This window comes from Sphaerodactylus townsendi, linkage group LG03 (genome assembly GCF_021028975.2).
Source record: "Sphaerodactylus townsendi isolate TG3544 linkage group LG03, MPM_Stown_v2.3, whole genome shotgun sequence".
NCBI classification, from domain to species: domain Eukaryota; kingdom Metazoa; phylum Chordata; class Lepidosauria; order Squamata; family Sphaerodactylidae; genus Sphaerodactylus; species Sphaerodactylus townsendi.
This window is the reverse complement of record NC_059427.1, coordinates 174672168-174689366: the sequence shown is the minus strand read 5'-3', so window position 1 is coordinate 174689366 and position 17199 is coordinate 174672168. Positions and strand designations below refer to the sequence as shown.

Here is a 17199-nt window from a genome sequence, read left to right as displayed (position 1 = left end):
GGTAAAAAAGCCCCTATATATATATATATATATATAGTGTTATCTTTATTTTAAATGTCAAAAATTATTTGCGGCTCCAAGTGTTTTCTTTTCCCATGGAAAACGGGTCCAAATGGCTCTTTGAGTGTTAAAGGTTCCCTACCCCTGCTCTACTGTATATGGCAGAAGTGTCCAACTCTGGCGCTTCAGATGTTCATGGACTATAATTTCCAATGGGAATGGTAGTTCATGAACATCTGAAGCGCCAGAGAACGATGTATTCTGCAAACACACGTTTCATGAGCATATGCTGCCAAATTAAGCCTTGACTCAAATATGTTTTGTGTTATACTAACGGCACATGGAACCATTCACACATTTGAATGTTCAGGCTAGTGGGAACTGGGGGGCGGGGGGGGGGCAGAAATCAGGAAAACCCTGAGGCCGTGGATTCAGGAAATCTTCACAAAGGAAAAAAATAATAATGGGAAATATTAGCTGATTTTAATGTTTATATTTTTGTATTGTTTTTACACGATTGTATTTTATTAAGTTTATATTGTAAGCCGCCTTCAGTCCTTTGGGAGACTGGCTGGGTAGAAATGCAAAATAGAAATATCAATAAAAATTGTATATCTGAATTTAGCTGTAGGCCAGCTAATAGAAAGGGTAGAACTGTGGTGGAAGGTCTCCAATGAAGGGATCAATTCTGCCCACCAAGATTAGGTATGTTGTAGTAGCTGGGGTTCGGTACAGCCGAGATCTGATGGACACTGTTTGTTTTTCTTTCCACTGACAACAACTACAGCATGAAAGGGGAAAGCAATTAGCAGAGGTCAAGAATGTCGACACAAAACTGGTTTCAACCAACCAGGAAAACCTGGTCTCAACTATGACCCAGGGAGGCGAGGAAAGCGGGCCTATTAGCCATTGTCCCCGGAACAAAAACATAAACAAGGCTTACAACAACATCCAGTCCTCCAGTGGCCACACCAATTTTATACATATATATAACCTCAGTGCCCCGGCAGGGAAAATGACTGTACCTTCAGGAAGGAGAAACAGTCACAGAAAAGCAAAGGATCTTTACTCATTGCTGATCCTTTGAGAAGGGATCACGGAGGCACTTCTGGGTAATATTGGTGGGGGGGTGGCGGGAATGGTACCATCTTGTTTAGTACAAACAGGAAGTGGTTTCGACAATGCATACGTTGCCACCGTTTCTGTTGACGGCAATGGAGGAGACTTCAAAATACGCCATGCTTCTGAAATCACAAAATCGTGAAGCAGGGTGACCGACAGACAGAATATGCCAGTGGCTAGGCTGGGTGTTGAGGACTGGCAGAATTGGCCATCGACAGAGACGCGCTGTCTGCCAGAGGGCCCACTGCCAACCAGACACGCTTGGCCCATCTGCTTGTACCAGGAATTGTATTGTTAACTGGGACATTGAACAATCTTCGCTTGAGGGGCAGCCGTCCCATTTTCTGCTGGAAGGAAGAGGAACCTGGTGGCAGTGAGGAGCTTCAGGCACAATTCACTCCCTCCTTGAGGAGTGACTGTTTGCACATATTAATGGATGTGTGCCAGATTAATTTACCACATTTGCATCTTGCCTTTCTCTCCAACGGAGAGCCGAAGCAGGTTTCATTGTTCCCGGTTCCTGCATTTTATCTTCACACCAACCCTGTGAGGTTGGTTCTGCTGAGGTAGGCCAACTGGCTCAAGGTCACCTTGCAAGAAGAGACCCTGGCAGCGTGAGGATTGGAACCCAGATCTCCCAAAGCCTCGTTCAGCACTCTTAACTATTACACCACAGTGCCGAGTCTTTCTGTTTTCCTCCGAAACCCAGTGTGAGATCAGGATGGGCCTGTCCATGCAGTGCTTGATACATTATACTTCCCGCTCATGAAAGTTCTCAGCGGCATAGCTAATCAGCGCAACGTACATGTACACAATACAGTATTTTGCGTAGGTATTCGTATTTCATGCAAAATATACACAGCAATACCCACAACTTCTATCGCAGCCAGATTTTGAAACAGATTGCAAGTCCCTTCATTCTTTAAAAAAAACACAGGATAAAAACATTGTTCATAAATTATGACCACACGTTCTGTTCTGAAATTCAATCAGATAAGACGTGGAACGCTCCCGTAACCAAGGAACATATTGGGCCATTCAGACAGCGCATTAACGCTCTTCTGTCATGGTAAAACAGCACTCAGTGACTAGTTCTCAGAGGCAAGATTCCTAGCCCAAACGCAGGATAAAAATTGCTCTGACATATTCACAAAAGTTTACCTTTCTTCTCGCAGGCCCCTTCTGCACTTGCAGAATCATTCACTTTCAATCCACTTTCAGTGCACTGTGCAGCTGTGCGGAATAGCAAAATCCACTTGCAAAACAATTGTGAAAGTGGATTGAAAGTGCATTATTCTGCAAGTGCGGAGGGGCCACAGAGAACATTAAAAGTCTGCAGCAGCTTAGAACACACTGCTACCTCCCATTCTGTGCATAAAGACAAAATCAAAAGTGGGGCTGAGAAAATTCAGAAAGAACTGTGACTAGCCCAAGGTCACCCCACCAGGCTTCATGTGCAGGAGCAGGGAAACAAATCCAGTTCACCAAAGTCTGCCGCTCATGTGGAGGAGCGAGAATCAAACTTGGTTGTCCAGGTTAGACTCCACCTGCCCTTAACCACTACACCACACTGGACTACACCACTATTGGACTAGGTCAGGTCTGCAACCTGCGGCTCTCCAGATGTTCATGAACTACAATTCCCATCAGACCCTGTCAGCATGGCCAATTGGCAGGGGCTGATGGGAATTGTAAGTTCATGAACATCTGGAGAGCTGCAGGTTGCAGACCCCTGGACTAGGATATGGAAGGGCGTTTCCCCACTTGCCACGCCCCCCGTATGCCCCGCGCTGCTCTCAGCGCGCGGCATTTCTGGCGTGCGCCCGGGCTTCCCCACAACCCCGCTCTGCGCGGGGTCATCCAAAGGCGCTGCGTTGTCGCCGCCCCTGTAGTGGGGAGTGCCGGGGGACCCCGCGCTACTTGCCTACAGTAGCGCGGGGCAGAAGGTAAGTGGGGAAACGCCCGAAGACCCAGCTTCAAATCCCCACTGTGCCATGGAAGTTAGTGGGGTGACTGCACCACTCACAGCCTAGCCTACCTCATGTTGGGGCTGTTGTGAGCATAAATTTGTGGAGAGGAGAATGATACTTGAATCCCACTTACTGGCCACTTGAATCCCATTGGGGAGATAAGACTAAATAAATAAATAAGCAAATAAGCAAATATATACAATGGGCAACTAATTGCTCTTTGACCTCACAAACAGGTTCTGCGTGTGGAGTGCAAAATATTTTCAACCACCATCTTCCTAGTGGGAGAAGCTTATCATTTGAACAGCACTCATTTAAGGAACTTCTCCCTTTATCAAAGTCTGCTGGATTAAAAAGCGACAAAACAAGATAGGGCTGGGTGGACTTGGCCCATTGCAAATCACATCCTTCATTCCCTTGCCCGGCATTTAATCTTTGCACTTGGGACCTTGCAGCCAAGGCGTAGAAGGAAATTTGCCAGGCTGCTGGAATGAAGGGGGACCAACCATTGGTAGAGAGCGTGCTTCCCCTTTCTGCTTCATTGCAGTAGTTCAGTAGCAGAAGGGAAGAAGGGCGACCTCCTCCATACTGGCCAAGTCAATCCCCAGAAACGAAGAAAACCAGATTCTATCAAACCCAGTGGTGGGATTCAGCAGGTTCGCACCACTTCGGCAGACCCGGTTGTGAAAGTGGTGCTTGTAAACAACCAGTTGTGAAATTATTTTCATTGCACCACTGGAACCAGTTGTTCAATTATTTGAATCCCACCCCTGATCAAACCCCTGGAGCCAATTGGCCATGCCAGCAGGGGCTGATGGGAATTGTAGTCCATGAACACCTGAAGCGCCAGAGTTGGACACCTCTGCCCTAGAGCGCTTCGAACACTGCAACACTATGCAAATGGCAGCCTTCTAACTCCATTGGCTTCAGTGGATTTAGGAAGGTTCAAACTCTGATTATGAATGCAGAAGCAGTGGATCGAAACAGTGTCATTTTCAATCCGAAAAGGATGTTAAAAGTTAATTGGGAATTCAACTTGGCATAAGCACTGCAAGCGTAAGACGACTTAAACCAGATCAAACAACCCCCTTTGGACACTTCGGTCACCCTTTCTGGTGGACAATTCGGGTTTAGAGCGGTGAAAGAGTTTTATTTTTTTTCCATTCCCCTGTTCTTTTGAAATGGGTGGAGTAAGGATTCTAATCTATATTAGCGGCTGGAGCGGCACGTAAACAAGATCACACCCTCTGGTTAATGAGGCCAGAATAGCTGGCGTTTTTGATTTTTGTCACAATTGATGAAACGGGATTCAAAACCCCATTCCACTCTTAAGCCTGCATCAGAAGGGTGGGATAAAAAACTACCCTTTTACCACGTCTTCAGGAGCTCATACAAAAGTGGATATCAGGGAGTTGAATGAATAGGATTATCTCACCTTGACTAAGTGCGCTGTGGCGGGAAGGCTCCAAAGGTAGCTTGTCTGACTCAAACAAGCCCAAATCCAAGGCCCCTGTTTGCATTCATGTGCCCTTTCCCCTATTTTCTCCAGATCCTCAGGTTGCTCCATTTTCTCAGGCGAGCCTGAGCACCCTAAATAGCTCTCTGGCCGGCTGAAAATCCACAAGGTCTGTTTCTCACAGCATGGCGATTTAATGAGGACAGCTTTCCCTGTTGAATTTCTGCCTGCCCGCAGCTATTCCTTTGGGATGGATCATTGGTGTCTGTTTGCCCAACGCAGGCTGACTTTGCAGTTCATTTTTATTTATCTCTTTAAAAAGATTTCTAACCCCCCCCCCTTCTCCCGGGCAAGAGGCTAGGAAAAGGGGACTCCTGCCCCCCACCATCTGTGCAAATATCATGAAAGGGCAGCCCTTCCTAGCCCTGTGGAATATGTGCCCCATCATACACACAGAAGGAAATGCCTGTTGTTTACTAAGTATGCTGTTTGCTTTACACATTATATGCTGTTTGCATTACACATAAAGTGCTATGGAGGATCCCTCTTAAAATTGGGTGGACTGGCTCTCCAATAAAACACCCGATGCACTCTGGCTTATGAAATGGTTTTTTCCAAACATTATTAAACATCAACTCATCTGTATTCCATGATATTGACGTTGCACTCAATTTGTGTATATGTTTAAAGGTGGACTGCCTCTCCCACAGGAGGAACACTTCCTCACTCTCAAGAACACCCTGAGGGGGAAGGGGGCGGGGCGCAGGTGCGGCGGGAGCAGGTGCCCTCTGCACATGGTCAGAGGCACTCGTTTATTTTCATTCCTCCTAGGCGCCGACCTCAGGGAAACGAGTCCCGGCTGCAGTGTGGCTCAGAGCAAACTCCTGATCCTAACAGCTGAACTTGGACCGTACCTTTAAAAAAAAAAAAAAAACGATTCCAACAGCCCAGCCGTTTCCTAGGCAGCTTAGCAGGAGAAACAACATTTCGTGGATTCCGTAAAAGTTTGACTTTCGGGAGGCGCACCCACCTCTTCGCCTTCCCAACCCCACAACCGGCGCGCTGGGCGCAGGCTGAAACCAGACGAGCATTGCGCAAAGAAACCGTCCCGCTTGGACCCGACGCGCACAAACGCACACAGCGACACACACACACACACTCTCTCTCTCCCTTTAAAACCGGGGGGCGGGGGGTGTCCAAACAGGTCCTGCCGCTCAGCAGCGGCGACGGCGCAACAGGTTCACGGGCGTCGTCCCCCAGTGCGAAACTACCGCGCGGTTTCCTTCCCCACGGCGGGCACAACAGGCGCAGGGATCGCCGGCAAGCAGCGCAAGGACGCCGGTTCCAAAGGGACCGTCCGTCTCCGCCTCATCAGAGCCCAACAGCCGACGTTTAAGGGCTTGTTTGGGGCTAAACAGGCTCTCGACTGTGTTATTGCATAGAGCAGTTCCTACTAGCTAGCGGGCGGGCGGGCGGGCGGGCGGGCGGGAGGAGGGGGGGGGGGAGAGAGAGAAATACTTCCCATCTCCAGAGCCACTTACCTGCTTGGGAAGCGGCGGTCTGGAAACCCCCCAGGAAAAAAACCAGCCAAGGCAAACCCGTCCGGAGCTGGAGAGGCTTCATCCTGGAAAGGTCTCTTTTTAAAAAACCCCAGATCTGGATCCCTCTGGCTGGCATGCGGCGCTGGCACCGACTGGCAGCCTATGCCATCCTAGTCCGGCGTGGGGAAAGGGGGTTGATCGATGGGCGCCACCTGACTCCCCTTCTCCTTCGCCCGGGCTGTGCGGGGGCCGATTTGATTAACAGCTTCCCAGTCCCGCTCGCTGCGTCTCCGGCTCAGCCGGCAGCCGCCCTGGCTTTCGCCCTCGGAGCGCCGAGTTCCCCCCTGGAGCCAAGATCGCCAGCCGGGCGCGCTTTGATCGCTTTCACTTACGCACAACAACTCCACAAGTTACACACACTTCATTCAAGGAGAAGCCCAGTTCGCCGCTCATTGGTCGGGGCTGCGCCCGGCTCGGGCCAATCACAGCTCGCTCCCAAACCCGGAGGACTGGGAAAGCGGCGATTTGTTTTCAGACCGGGGGAGGGAAGCGAGATAAAAGATCCCTGGAGGTCCAGGCGAGCGATTCTTTCCCCTGACCCAGCCTCAGACCACCAGGACGCCCTCGTTGCAAGGAACATCTTCCCTTTTTGACCAGCGCCCAGGATGATCCCCAACAGCACACAGGCTTCCTGGGCCAATTGGAAGGGCTCTAGAAAGTTGTAAACAGATCTTGCCAACATTTATTTATTTATTTATTTTATTTACTTATTTATTACATATTTACCTATTTATTACATATTTACTTATTTATTGCATTTTTATCCCGCCAATCTCCCGAAGGACTCAGGGCGGCTTAAAAGGAAAAGCATATTAAAACAATACAATGGAATAAATAATAGAAAAAATAGAAACATTCAAATCAGATTTCAACAGGTGGCTTTGCCCTGCTGTTCCCAATAATGCCACAGCTCGGGCCTTCCCGAGTTCACTGAGGCCTCCCTGATTTTCACCCCTACCCCTGCATTTGAAGTATTTATTTTTATTTATTTTTTAAAAAAAAATTATACCCAGCTCGTGTACAAGATCTCTAGGCGGTGACAGGATTGAAACCTCCCCGGATATAAAACTGTCTCATAAAACCATCTCTTAAAAGTTAGAAACTGGGCGAGCCATTTCTCCCCCTAGCCCCGATCTGGCCAATTTGCTCATTTGTGTGTGTGTTTTTTTTTTAAAAAAACCCTTAATTATGAAAAGAGCACTCTTTCCCCCAGTCCCGCTAAGGAGTTTGGGGGGGGGGGGTGTCACGCTATTTTTTGAGTGAGTGAAACGTGACTGAGCTTTTAAAATGAATTGATGTGTGTGCTGAGTCCGGCGGAGATGGAACCAGACAAGGGACAAAAATCAGGCCCGAGCAGGGGACAGAAAGCAGGCCTCAGTGAGCCTAAGGCATAGGTGTCAAACTCGCAGCCCTCCAGATGTTATGGACTACAGTTCCCATCATGCTGGCAGGGGATGATGGGAACTGTAGTCCATAACATCTGGAGGGCCGCGAGTTTGACACCTGTGGCCTAGGGAGCAGCAGAGCTGTCTTAAAGATGTGGGCAATGTCTGAATCAGAGAAAACTGTCACTTCTGAGTCTATCTCGGCTGCTCAAACCAGTTACTTGTCACAGTGATAAATAGGGAAGGGAGGGACAAGGAAGCAAAGTTCCAGCTTTTGGTGTGCGAAAGAAAAACATGGGAAAGCCAATGTACTGTCAAAGGCTTTCACGGGTGGATTCAGCTGGTTGTTGTGGGTTTTCTGGGCCGTGTGGCCGTGGTCTGGTAGATCTTGTTCCTAACGTTTCACCTGTAACCAATGGAGGCAAAACGTTAGGAACAAGATCTACCAGACCACAGCTACTCAGCCCGGAAAACCCCCAACAACCAATGGGAAAGTCAGTTTGGGAGCTGGGGTTAACTGTAGGATTGCCAAACTGCAGGTGGCGGCTGTAGAATTTCTGCAGGTACAACTGATCTCCAAGCGACAGAGACTGTGGCGGGATTCAGCCTATTCGCACCAGTTCAATAGAACTGGTAGCTAATTTTTTTGTCTAGTTCACACAACTGGTTGTAATCCCACCACTGAGTCCTATCGGAACCGGTTGTTAAATTATTTGGATCCTACCACTGGACAGAGATCAGTTCACCTGGATAAAACGGCTGCTTCGGAAGATGGATTCTATGGCATTATACCCCACTGAAGTTGCTCCCCAAACCCCACCCTTAAAAATCTCCCAGACCCAGTATTTCCTCACTTGGGGCTGCAAACAAGTTGAGGCAACCCTAGTTGAATGAGCTAGGCTAGTCTAACACTATGTGACTGGTGAACAAGTTTCCATGGCAGAGTAACAATTCAAACCTGAGATCCCCAGATCCAAATCTAATGACTACACCACCCTGGCTCCCAGTTTTCCCTCCATTCTCCTGGAGCAGACTTTCACTGGGAAAAGCCCAGCCAAGCTGTGGAAGTCATGGACTACTAGCAAGTCACTCCGATACATTGTGAGGTAGCTACAGCTAGGCCTGGTCAATTCCTCCTGTAGTGTGGTGGCTGCCACTGGGCTCATGAAAGTTGGGTGGCATCAACTCATCCCTTAGGTATTACTGGCATGGGGTCAGCCTTGCAAATCGTGTAGTTATACAGTTGTCCTGGCAACCGTGCAGTCACATAGTAGCAAGTCACCAGGTGGTCATGGCCAGACCTGGTTGAGCCATATATGTGGTGTGTAGTAGCAAGTCACCAGTGATTACTGCTGGGCCTTAGTGAGTCCCTCCTCTGGGGCAAGAGATCAGAAGTAGACTGGGAGGCCAAACCAGCCCCACCCAGTGGTGGGATCCAAAAATTTTAGTAACAGGTTCCCATGGTGGTGGGATTCAAACAGTGGCGTAGCGCCAATGGGGCTGGGTGGGGCACGACGGGGGCATGGCCGGGCATTCCAGAAGCGGGGCATTAATAATTTCTCTGTTACTGTAAAAAAACTCTTACTGTAAAAAACAGTTCCTAATTTCCAGCTGGTATCTTTCTGTCCATAATTTAAACTCATTATGGCAAGTCCTATCGTCTACTGCCAACAGAAACAACTACTTCTCCTCTAATTGACTGCCTGTCAAATACTTAATACTTTCAAATACTTAATTTTGTTTCTAGAAATCAAAAGAAGGATACTTTCCTTAAACAAGGAACTCTCCATATTTCTAAAACATGTTTTAAAAACAGCCCAACAGGGAGAATTATCCTGTTTTCTACCTTCGCTAACCAGCCACATAGGAAACAACAGGACTTTATGATTTTTTTGGACCTAATGGAATTTCTAACGGAAAAGCAGACCCAATTAGTAACCCCCTCTCGGCACACACAAATAATTAGTAACCCACTCTCGGGAACTGGTGAGAACCTGCTGGATCCCACCTCTGGCCCCAACCCATGCCCTTAGACTTCTACTATAAAAAACCAAGGTGGTAGAATAGCGATCCCAAGATAGGCCACTGAGATCTCAGGATATATTTCTTAAAGCTATATACACTGCTTCTAGTATTTGTGGAGGTTAGCCATCCCCACGTTGTTGTCGCCTGTTAAGATTTCGTGTTTTTCTACAACCCCAGGGCTTTTCTCAGGTTTGTAAAAATGTTTTGTCTGTTCATGATTCTAAGGATCCCTACTGGACAGATCGTTTCAGAATTAGATACAATTTATGAAGCTATAATTTGAGCAATGCGAATAGGCTAACATTTTCCTAAGCGGCCAGCAGAGATGCAAGGGCTTTTACAATGAAAAAATATGATGGAAAATATCTGTGAAATGTCCGCGTCCATTTCTTGTCTATCAGAAAAGTATATCCAGGAGTCTAGACTTTTATGTTGTTACCAACTGGGTCATTTCCATTACTTGATTTGAGCCCCTGATTCTCTGTGTGGTTTCAGTCTTGAACATGTGGTGAGCATTTAGGGATTTAATTTGGGGGAGGGGGCATTTAGAAGGAGAAGAAGGAGAAGGAGAAGGAGAAGGAGAAGAAGAAGTAGTAGTAGTTTGGATTTATATCCCCCCTTTCTCTCCTGTAGGAGACTCAAAGGGTCTTACAATCTCCTTGCCCTTCCCCCCTCACAACAAACACCCTGTGAGGTAGGTGGAGCTGAGAGAGCTCAGAGTGTTACCAGTGAACCCCCAGAATTTATTAGAAATATATTCTGTTGAACCCTGACTCCTATATATATATATACTAAAGGGAGTCTACACGCTGTGAATTGCTGTGGCAGTTGTCCCTTCTACTCACAGTCTCTAACCCAAGGCCACACAGATGTCCACATGCAGGTCCAATGATCCGCAGCATAAGCCTTTTGGGGTGGTCAAATGGAATCCTCTCTTTCCCTTTCTCAATGCACATCGTTATATGGGTGCTGTCTTGCTTTTTTTTAGTATAAGGTAACCCCTTTCCATTCCACAATGGAACTGTCCAGAGTGTGAATCCCACTGTCCATGAGGCTGGTTGACACACACAGTCACTGGCTTTGGGTAAGGCAGGGGAATTGGGGCCAAGGGGAGGCTGGTCCCAGTCAGGCAGCAGAGGCAGGGGTGAGGTGAGGCGCACTCCAGATCGAGGCTTTCAGCTCCTGGGTTCTTAAAAAGAGACCCGCGATGCAAGAAGGCCCGAGGAGGCCCTGGTAGTGTTGGTTCACCACCCTCACAGCCGGATTTTCTTAGAAAAAAGAAAGCCAAATTCCAGCTCACTTTTAGTAAAAAAGAGAGCTGTGGCAAATAAGGATGCAGGAAGTGGTGGTTGTTGGATGTGAGGGAGGGCAGAGTGAGGTGTGTGAGGATGAGCTGGATGTGTATTGTGTGGTAGCAGTGGAGTTGAGGCTCAGAGAGTGAAGGTTACCTGCGCAGGAGGGGGGAACCCCACCCTGGCGTCTCACTGACACGGTAAAGTGTGTATGTGTTTCACTTCCACTTTCGTGATACTCTGCAACAGTATTACCTGTTGTTTTACTGTTTTTCACTGCTCATCTCTGCCCATCTGCATAGAAGCATTCCTAAGCCCTCAAACCAACCCCTCAGGGCCACAGACCAGGCTGCCACTAACATCTCTTGCTGGTGACAGTTAAACCACAGCCAGCTTCATGGCCTGGTGCACCAGGAAAAGAGCGCTTTACTCCTGGCTCAGGTGATACATGGACTTTTCCGGGTGATTTGAAGGAATCCGATTACTCCGTCTGGCATAACAGGGAGGGGCGTCATGTGAAAATTCTCATAATCCGTCCAGCAGCTTCTGAGGGGAGACCATCAGGGACAAACACACGTTTAGATTTTTATATATATAGATGTGTGTGTGTGTTAGTACTAATAAAAGATTTGTTTAGGCCTTTAAACCCCCTATAAAGCAAGACCAAGCCTTTGCCTGGAAGAATGCAACTGTGTAAACCTTTAAAGAAGTAGGCCTAGAAATAAGGATACTACTTAAATAACTCCTTCCTTGTCTTTATTTTTGATATTGCTTTTGCTTGCTACCCATGTGTGTATGTAGTAAAAATGTATTACCAGTGTTATCCCCTCCCCCCCCCCTTCCAAGATATATAAGCATGTTGTTATAAAGGTTAAGAAGAGAGTCTATAGGAGTTACATTAAGTAATAGACTGAAGAAAAGAAATGGATTAGAAATATTCCTTTGACTTTATTATATTAGTAGAGTAAGTCCCATAGGATTACAGTAGTTTTGATTTAGGTAATATTAAGGTCTCCAGGAAGTAAGTTAGAAGATGCAAAGTGAGCCAACATCCTTCAGCCATCAGAGAAGACCCATCAACATACACAAAGACTTTTGTTCTTACAAGTGATAGGAGGAAAGGTGTGCCATGAGCCATTGGAGACAGCATCCTATATTTCTTATTGGACAATTTGAACCTTTCACTGAAGAGGAGATCTCAAGACCCATTGGACTGTTGGATTTCCACCTCTAGGATCTCAAGATTCATTGGCAGCCCTTTTCTTCTGGGACTTAGCAATCCCCATCAGCAAAAAACAAAGACTGGTCTTCCCTACTTTGTTTTTTTAGATTGTATTATGTGGCAGGGACTGCCCCTTTCCCCTCTGATTGGGTGAAAAACTGTATGTATGGCCAGCCAATTCTCTGTAGCCTGGAAAGAGCTTGAAATCACAATAAAGAACCTCTGCTCTGAAGGCAGCCTGCCTCTGCATCTGCTTACTGTTGAAGTAGCGGATTTACCAAGTTGTTTACCAAAGCAGATGTACAACAGTTGGAAAAAGCAGAAGTAAGATCACAAGTGCTTGACATGTGAGGATAGCTCACATAATATATAGATTTAGAATTGCTGAAGAGATGGAATAATAACTGCTGAATTGCTTAAGCTAACTGAAAAACAAGTTAAGGGGATTTTTGGCGAGGTCTAATGATATTCACAATTGTTATGTTTTGATAGGTAGATTGTGAGCCTCGGGCCAGCCTGGAGGGCCTTGTGGCAACTCAGGATTGGTCCGAGAGACAGCACAGGGTTGCCTTAAAATTGAGTTGGAATTCACCTACGATGCAAGACCCTCAGAGAGCCACACCTTTGGTGTGACTCCACTCCCACCTCCTGCAGGCCCGTGATTCCTGAATAAACCGCTTACTGCACTGACTGTTGGCGCTTTAGAGTAGGTATTATTTGGGAATATCTGAAAATATTCTATAACAGTGGCAGAGCGGGGAATCAAACCCGGTCCCTCCAGATCAGAATGCAGCTGCTCTTAACCTCCTACACCACTGCTGCTTAGGGTGTTCATTTCCCAAGTAACCATAAACACATTCTAACTTCTAGGATAAGGGCTCATGGGAGCAACTTAGTGGCTGTGAGGAGGGTTAAAGAGCTCATGTATCTAATCCTGGAGGAACTGGGAGTTTGATTCTATCCCCGACTAACTCGTCAGCCGAGCTGTGGAGGCTTATCTGGGGAATTCAGATTAGCCTGTACACTCCCAATACCTGCACCAGCTGGGTGACTTTTGGGCTAGTCACAGCTTCTGGGAGCTCTCTCAGCCCCACCTACCTCACCAGGGGTTTGTTGTGAGGGGAAGGAGGCATGGAGAGATCGTCAGCCCCTTTGAGTCTCCTGCAGGAGAGAAAGGGGGGATATAAATCCAAACTCTTCTTCTTCTTTTGTTCCTAATCATTAGTTTAAAATTGGATCCCAGTTTCTTCCCTCAATCAGAAATGTTCAGGAATTCCCATGCCAACATTCCGTATTCTTTCTTCTTTTTGTATAAAGTACCATTTAACTGGGTCAGCAAATGGGAGATAGCACGCTTGATACAAGATGATCCTCTGAAGATGCCAGCCACAGATGCAGGAGAAAATGCTACTAGAACATGGCCATACAGCCCGAAAACCACACAGCACCCCAGTGATTCTGGCCGGGAAAGCCTTTGGCAGTACATTGATACAGGATAGCTCACGAGAGTGTGTGAACGACACCTTCGTTTTCCTCCTTCAGTCGGTTCGTGGACGTTCACCGCTAACATACTCCGTTTGTCCTTCAGTTCTGTTTGTTCTTCCATTTTCCAAAAAAAGGAGAGAAGTTTTTAAAATAAAAGAGCGCCGCCTCCCACTGGCACCTTTAGCAGCTCACAGTCACAGCCTCCTCGCCAAGGGATGCTGCTGTCCGTTACTTCTGCGGCACCACTGGATCCTTGGCACAAGAGCACAACGGGGGAAGTACCGCCAGCAAGGTCATTTTGTCGCAGCACATGAGAGAGAGGCCGGGAGAAGATGGCAGCGAGTCAGGAGTGGGTGCCCGGAACAATGGGAACAGTCAGAAGCAGAGTGGGAGGAAATGAGATCAGAGATAAGGTCAGTAGAATAGTCCAGTTGATGGTGCTGGATGGCAGTGGCCTCCGGGCCAAGATAATAAACAGCATCCACCTGACCAGCTCTAATATTGTGAGCAGAATAGCCCTGTAGACAGATTGGCTTATCTGCAAGCTTTGGAGGCCAGGCATATCTATGGAATAATGGAAATATGAAGTCTGAAAAGGTGAGCCAGGCAGGCAATGTAAGTCTCCAGTGGTTTTAGAGCAGGGGTAGGGAACCTGCGGCTCTCCAGATGTTCAGGAACTACAATTCCCATCAGCCCCTACCAGCATGGCCAATTGGCCATGCTGACAGAGGCTGATGGGAATTGTAGTTCCTGAACATCTGGAGAGCCGCAGGTTCCCTACCCCTGTTTTAGAGGATGCACCCTTATAATTGCCCCAGGTCCAAGCCAACTGGTATCCCCTCCCACCCCAGATTTCCAGTATTCCCCCGAGAAATCGGCAAAACATTCTTGCACTTATATTAGGTCTTAAATATAACGTCTAATTATTTGGGGAGCATCTTCACTAGAGGATATTTGTGGTTGCCCAGCAACTTGAGGATATAATCTTCACTAGGTTCCTGGAAGCTGTAACCAAACCTGAAAGACAGCACCAAGGCACGTTTCTGGCCACAGTTTCTGAAGGGGAAAGTGTATGAGCCCACCCCCAAGGCGGGCAGCCCAGCCGAGCCAGCAGGGCAACGGTCCTTAAATCTAGACCAAATCCTGTTCCCTCAACCTTCTGATGGGACCCGATTCTTCCACAGATCCATCTCAAAAGTCTCACCTGGATGATTCAGGGGCAGCTCTCTACTTTGCCCACCTGTCCTGTCACTTTAGGCCATGTTGGGATTTTTTTTTACCCCAATTTCTTCTCCACCCCACCCAGAGGCTAAATCACACAGGAAATAAGCGACACCGGAGAGGAAATGGTTACCCTTGATCTAATTGGGACCTCCGGCTTTTTCTTGGCCTGGAATCCAACCAAGATTAGCCTCATAAAGTCTTGCAACAAATTGCCCAGAACTGGGCTCCAGTTTGAATGGCTGGTTTTCGACATCAAGCTACTAAGTGGTTCCCTCCTTTTCTTATTACTTCTAGCTTCTTTAAGGCCTTGAAATTGTAAGTGTCACAGTATCTGCTTTGATTCCTGCCTGGCTTTATTGTGAACCACTTTCCAGACTGTTCCTCTATTGTCTCTATTTTGCTCCTTTTTTGCGTTATTTCTCTGCTCCGCTTTTCGGCCTCTCTTTATTTTCGTGCAGAGCAACTAGAAAACAAAGGCACATTCTTTTGTTGATTAAAAAAAAAAAGCTCCACTTGGAATGCCCATGCAGATAAGGACTGTGAAAATGAAAAAGCGGCCGGGGAAACTACCTGCTCCTGCCCTCTGATGCCTCCACGTGGCTACTGAGGTAACTGCGCTGGGAAAAATCCCACCCTAACTACAAAGACCTGGATGGTCTCAGCTACCCCCATCTTCTCAGATCTCAGAAACTAAGCTGTTGCCCCTAGTAGTCCTTAGACAGGAGTTCAGGGTCATTATGCAAAGGGCAAAACACCTCTGTTTGTCCCTTGTCTTAAAAACCCTACAAGGTCACCATAAGTCGGCCGCGACTTGACAGCGCTTTCCAGACCCACCACCCGTAAATCGAAGCACTCAGCAAGGATTTCCAAGATGAAATTACTTCCTCAAGAAGGGACCCTTTACTGCTCAGCTATAGTGATGGAAACTCTTGGCTCATCTGTACATTTCACTGTGATATTTATAGTGCAGAGTTAACTCTTCTAAGTCCATCAAAGCGAACAGGCACAAAAAGAGGCAACTGTGTGGGATTGTCTTTGTGAAATGGAAACTAAATCACATGTGGTTAGGAAGACAAATTGTTGGAAAGGATCTTGAAGTGCTGTGCAGTGAATGTCGGTCACCGGAGTTCTTGCCTATATCTAAAGACATTTCTGCTGTGCCCTAACTGTGCATCTTTCTTTTGTTGCCTCTTATGCCTTTCACAGAGGTGGCTCATGTAAATGCTGGGGACAGAATTCACTCCAAATGACTCAACAGGTCAAATGTTGTCACTATCTGCCGGCTTTTTTCTAAGCAATACATTGCAGTACAACGTCCACTCCTATTTTTGCAAGGCAAATCGGTCTTGCGAGGGAAAAATCTTCAGATAGATGCATGATGTAAACAAGTGACGCCCCAGTAGGAGAGACTCCTTGCCCAGACTGCCAAGGGCAGGCATGAGCTCACCTACATCCGACATCATATTTGGACAAACATACATTTAGCAGCCGCACCTGCTCTTCCTGTTTTCATCACATAAGAGTGTGGCTGTACTGGAACACCCGGCAAGGATTTCTTTGACAGACGAACTCAACCAGTCTTTATATTGAGGGTTAGTCAGGACGAAGAAGTGGAACAGGATGTGTGCGCCTCTCCCTGGTGCCAGGTACTTCTGGGAGGACCGCATGAGTAGGCAGTTAAGTGCATTTTCCTCCTGCATTCTGTCATTCCCCATGTGTTAGCACAGAAAAATGTGTATGCAGATCAGCGTCGCTTATTAGGCAAACAAGTTGATCAGCAGCAAGCAGTTGATCAGCAGCAAGCAGTCAACTTTCCTTTCCGTACCAACACAGCTGATAAAATGATGTGCATTTCCTTAACTAAATAATATCCTGCTTTTCCAAAACAGGGGAATTAGCAACTGACATTATGCACTGCCCCATAGAGATTTATAAACGCCCATGCCATTATGCTCAAAACAGCATCAGCCGGCTGTGAACTGAGCTGCCACTTTGCTCTGGCCTGTGCCGACACCTTGGGATTCACGGAGAGGGACCTTCTGTTTCTGTGTAAAAAAAATGCAAGTTTTGCTGATAGTCATATAGGGCAACGGAACACTCTTTGCTTAAGTTATTTTAAAGCATGTCGGGAGGAGTTACGACCCCACCTGTTGACCATTATCAATTGCTCCCTTGAGCAAGGAGTTTGTCCGGGTGGGTTGAAGGAGGCAGTGGTCCGCCCACTCTTAAAAAGACCGTCGTTAGATCCTAGTGATCCGGCCAATTACCGCCCCGTCTCGAATCTTTCGTTTCTGGGGAAGGTAATTGAGAGAGTGGTGTTGGAGCAGCTTCAGGGTTTTCTGGATCCCTTCCAGTCCGACTTCCGTGCTGGGCATGGGACAGAGACTGTTCTCGTCGCCGTCACCTTGACCGAGGGT

At 47.3% G+C, this 17199-nt stretch overlaps 1 protein-coding gene across 1 annotated transcript in view; it reads right to left on the bottom strand.

The window, feature by feature from the left end:
* ERBB3 (erb-b2 receptor tyrosine kinase 3) overlaps nt 1-6467 on the bottom strand; it is a 132864-nt gene extending 126397 nt beyond the window's left edge. Inside the window, exon 1 of the mRNA XM_048490667.1 lies at nt 6090-6467. Coding sequence (XP_048346624.1) covers nt 6090-6225 — 136 coding nt within the window. The 5' untranslated portion in view covers nt 6226-6467. The remainder of the gene's footprint in view (nt 1-6089) is intronic.
* Nucleotides 6468-17199: the final 10732 nt, after the last annotated feature.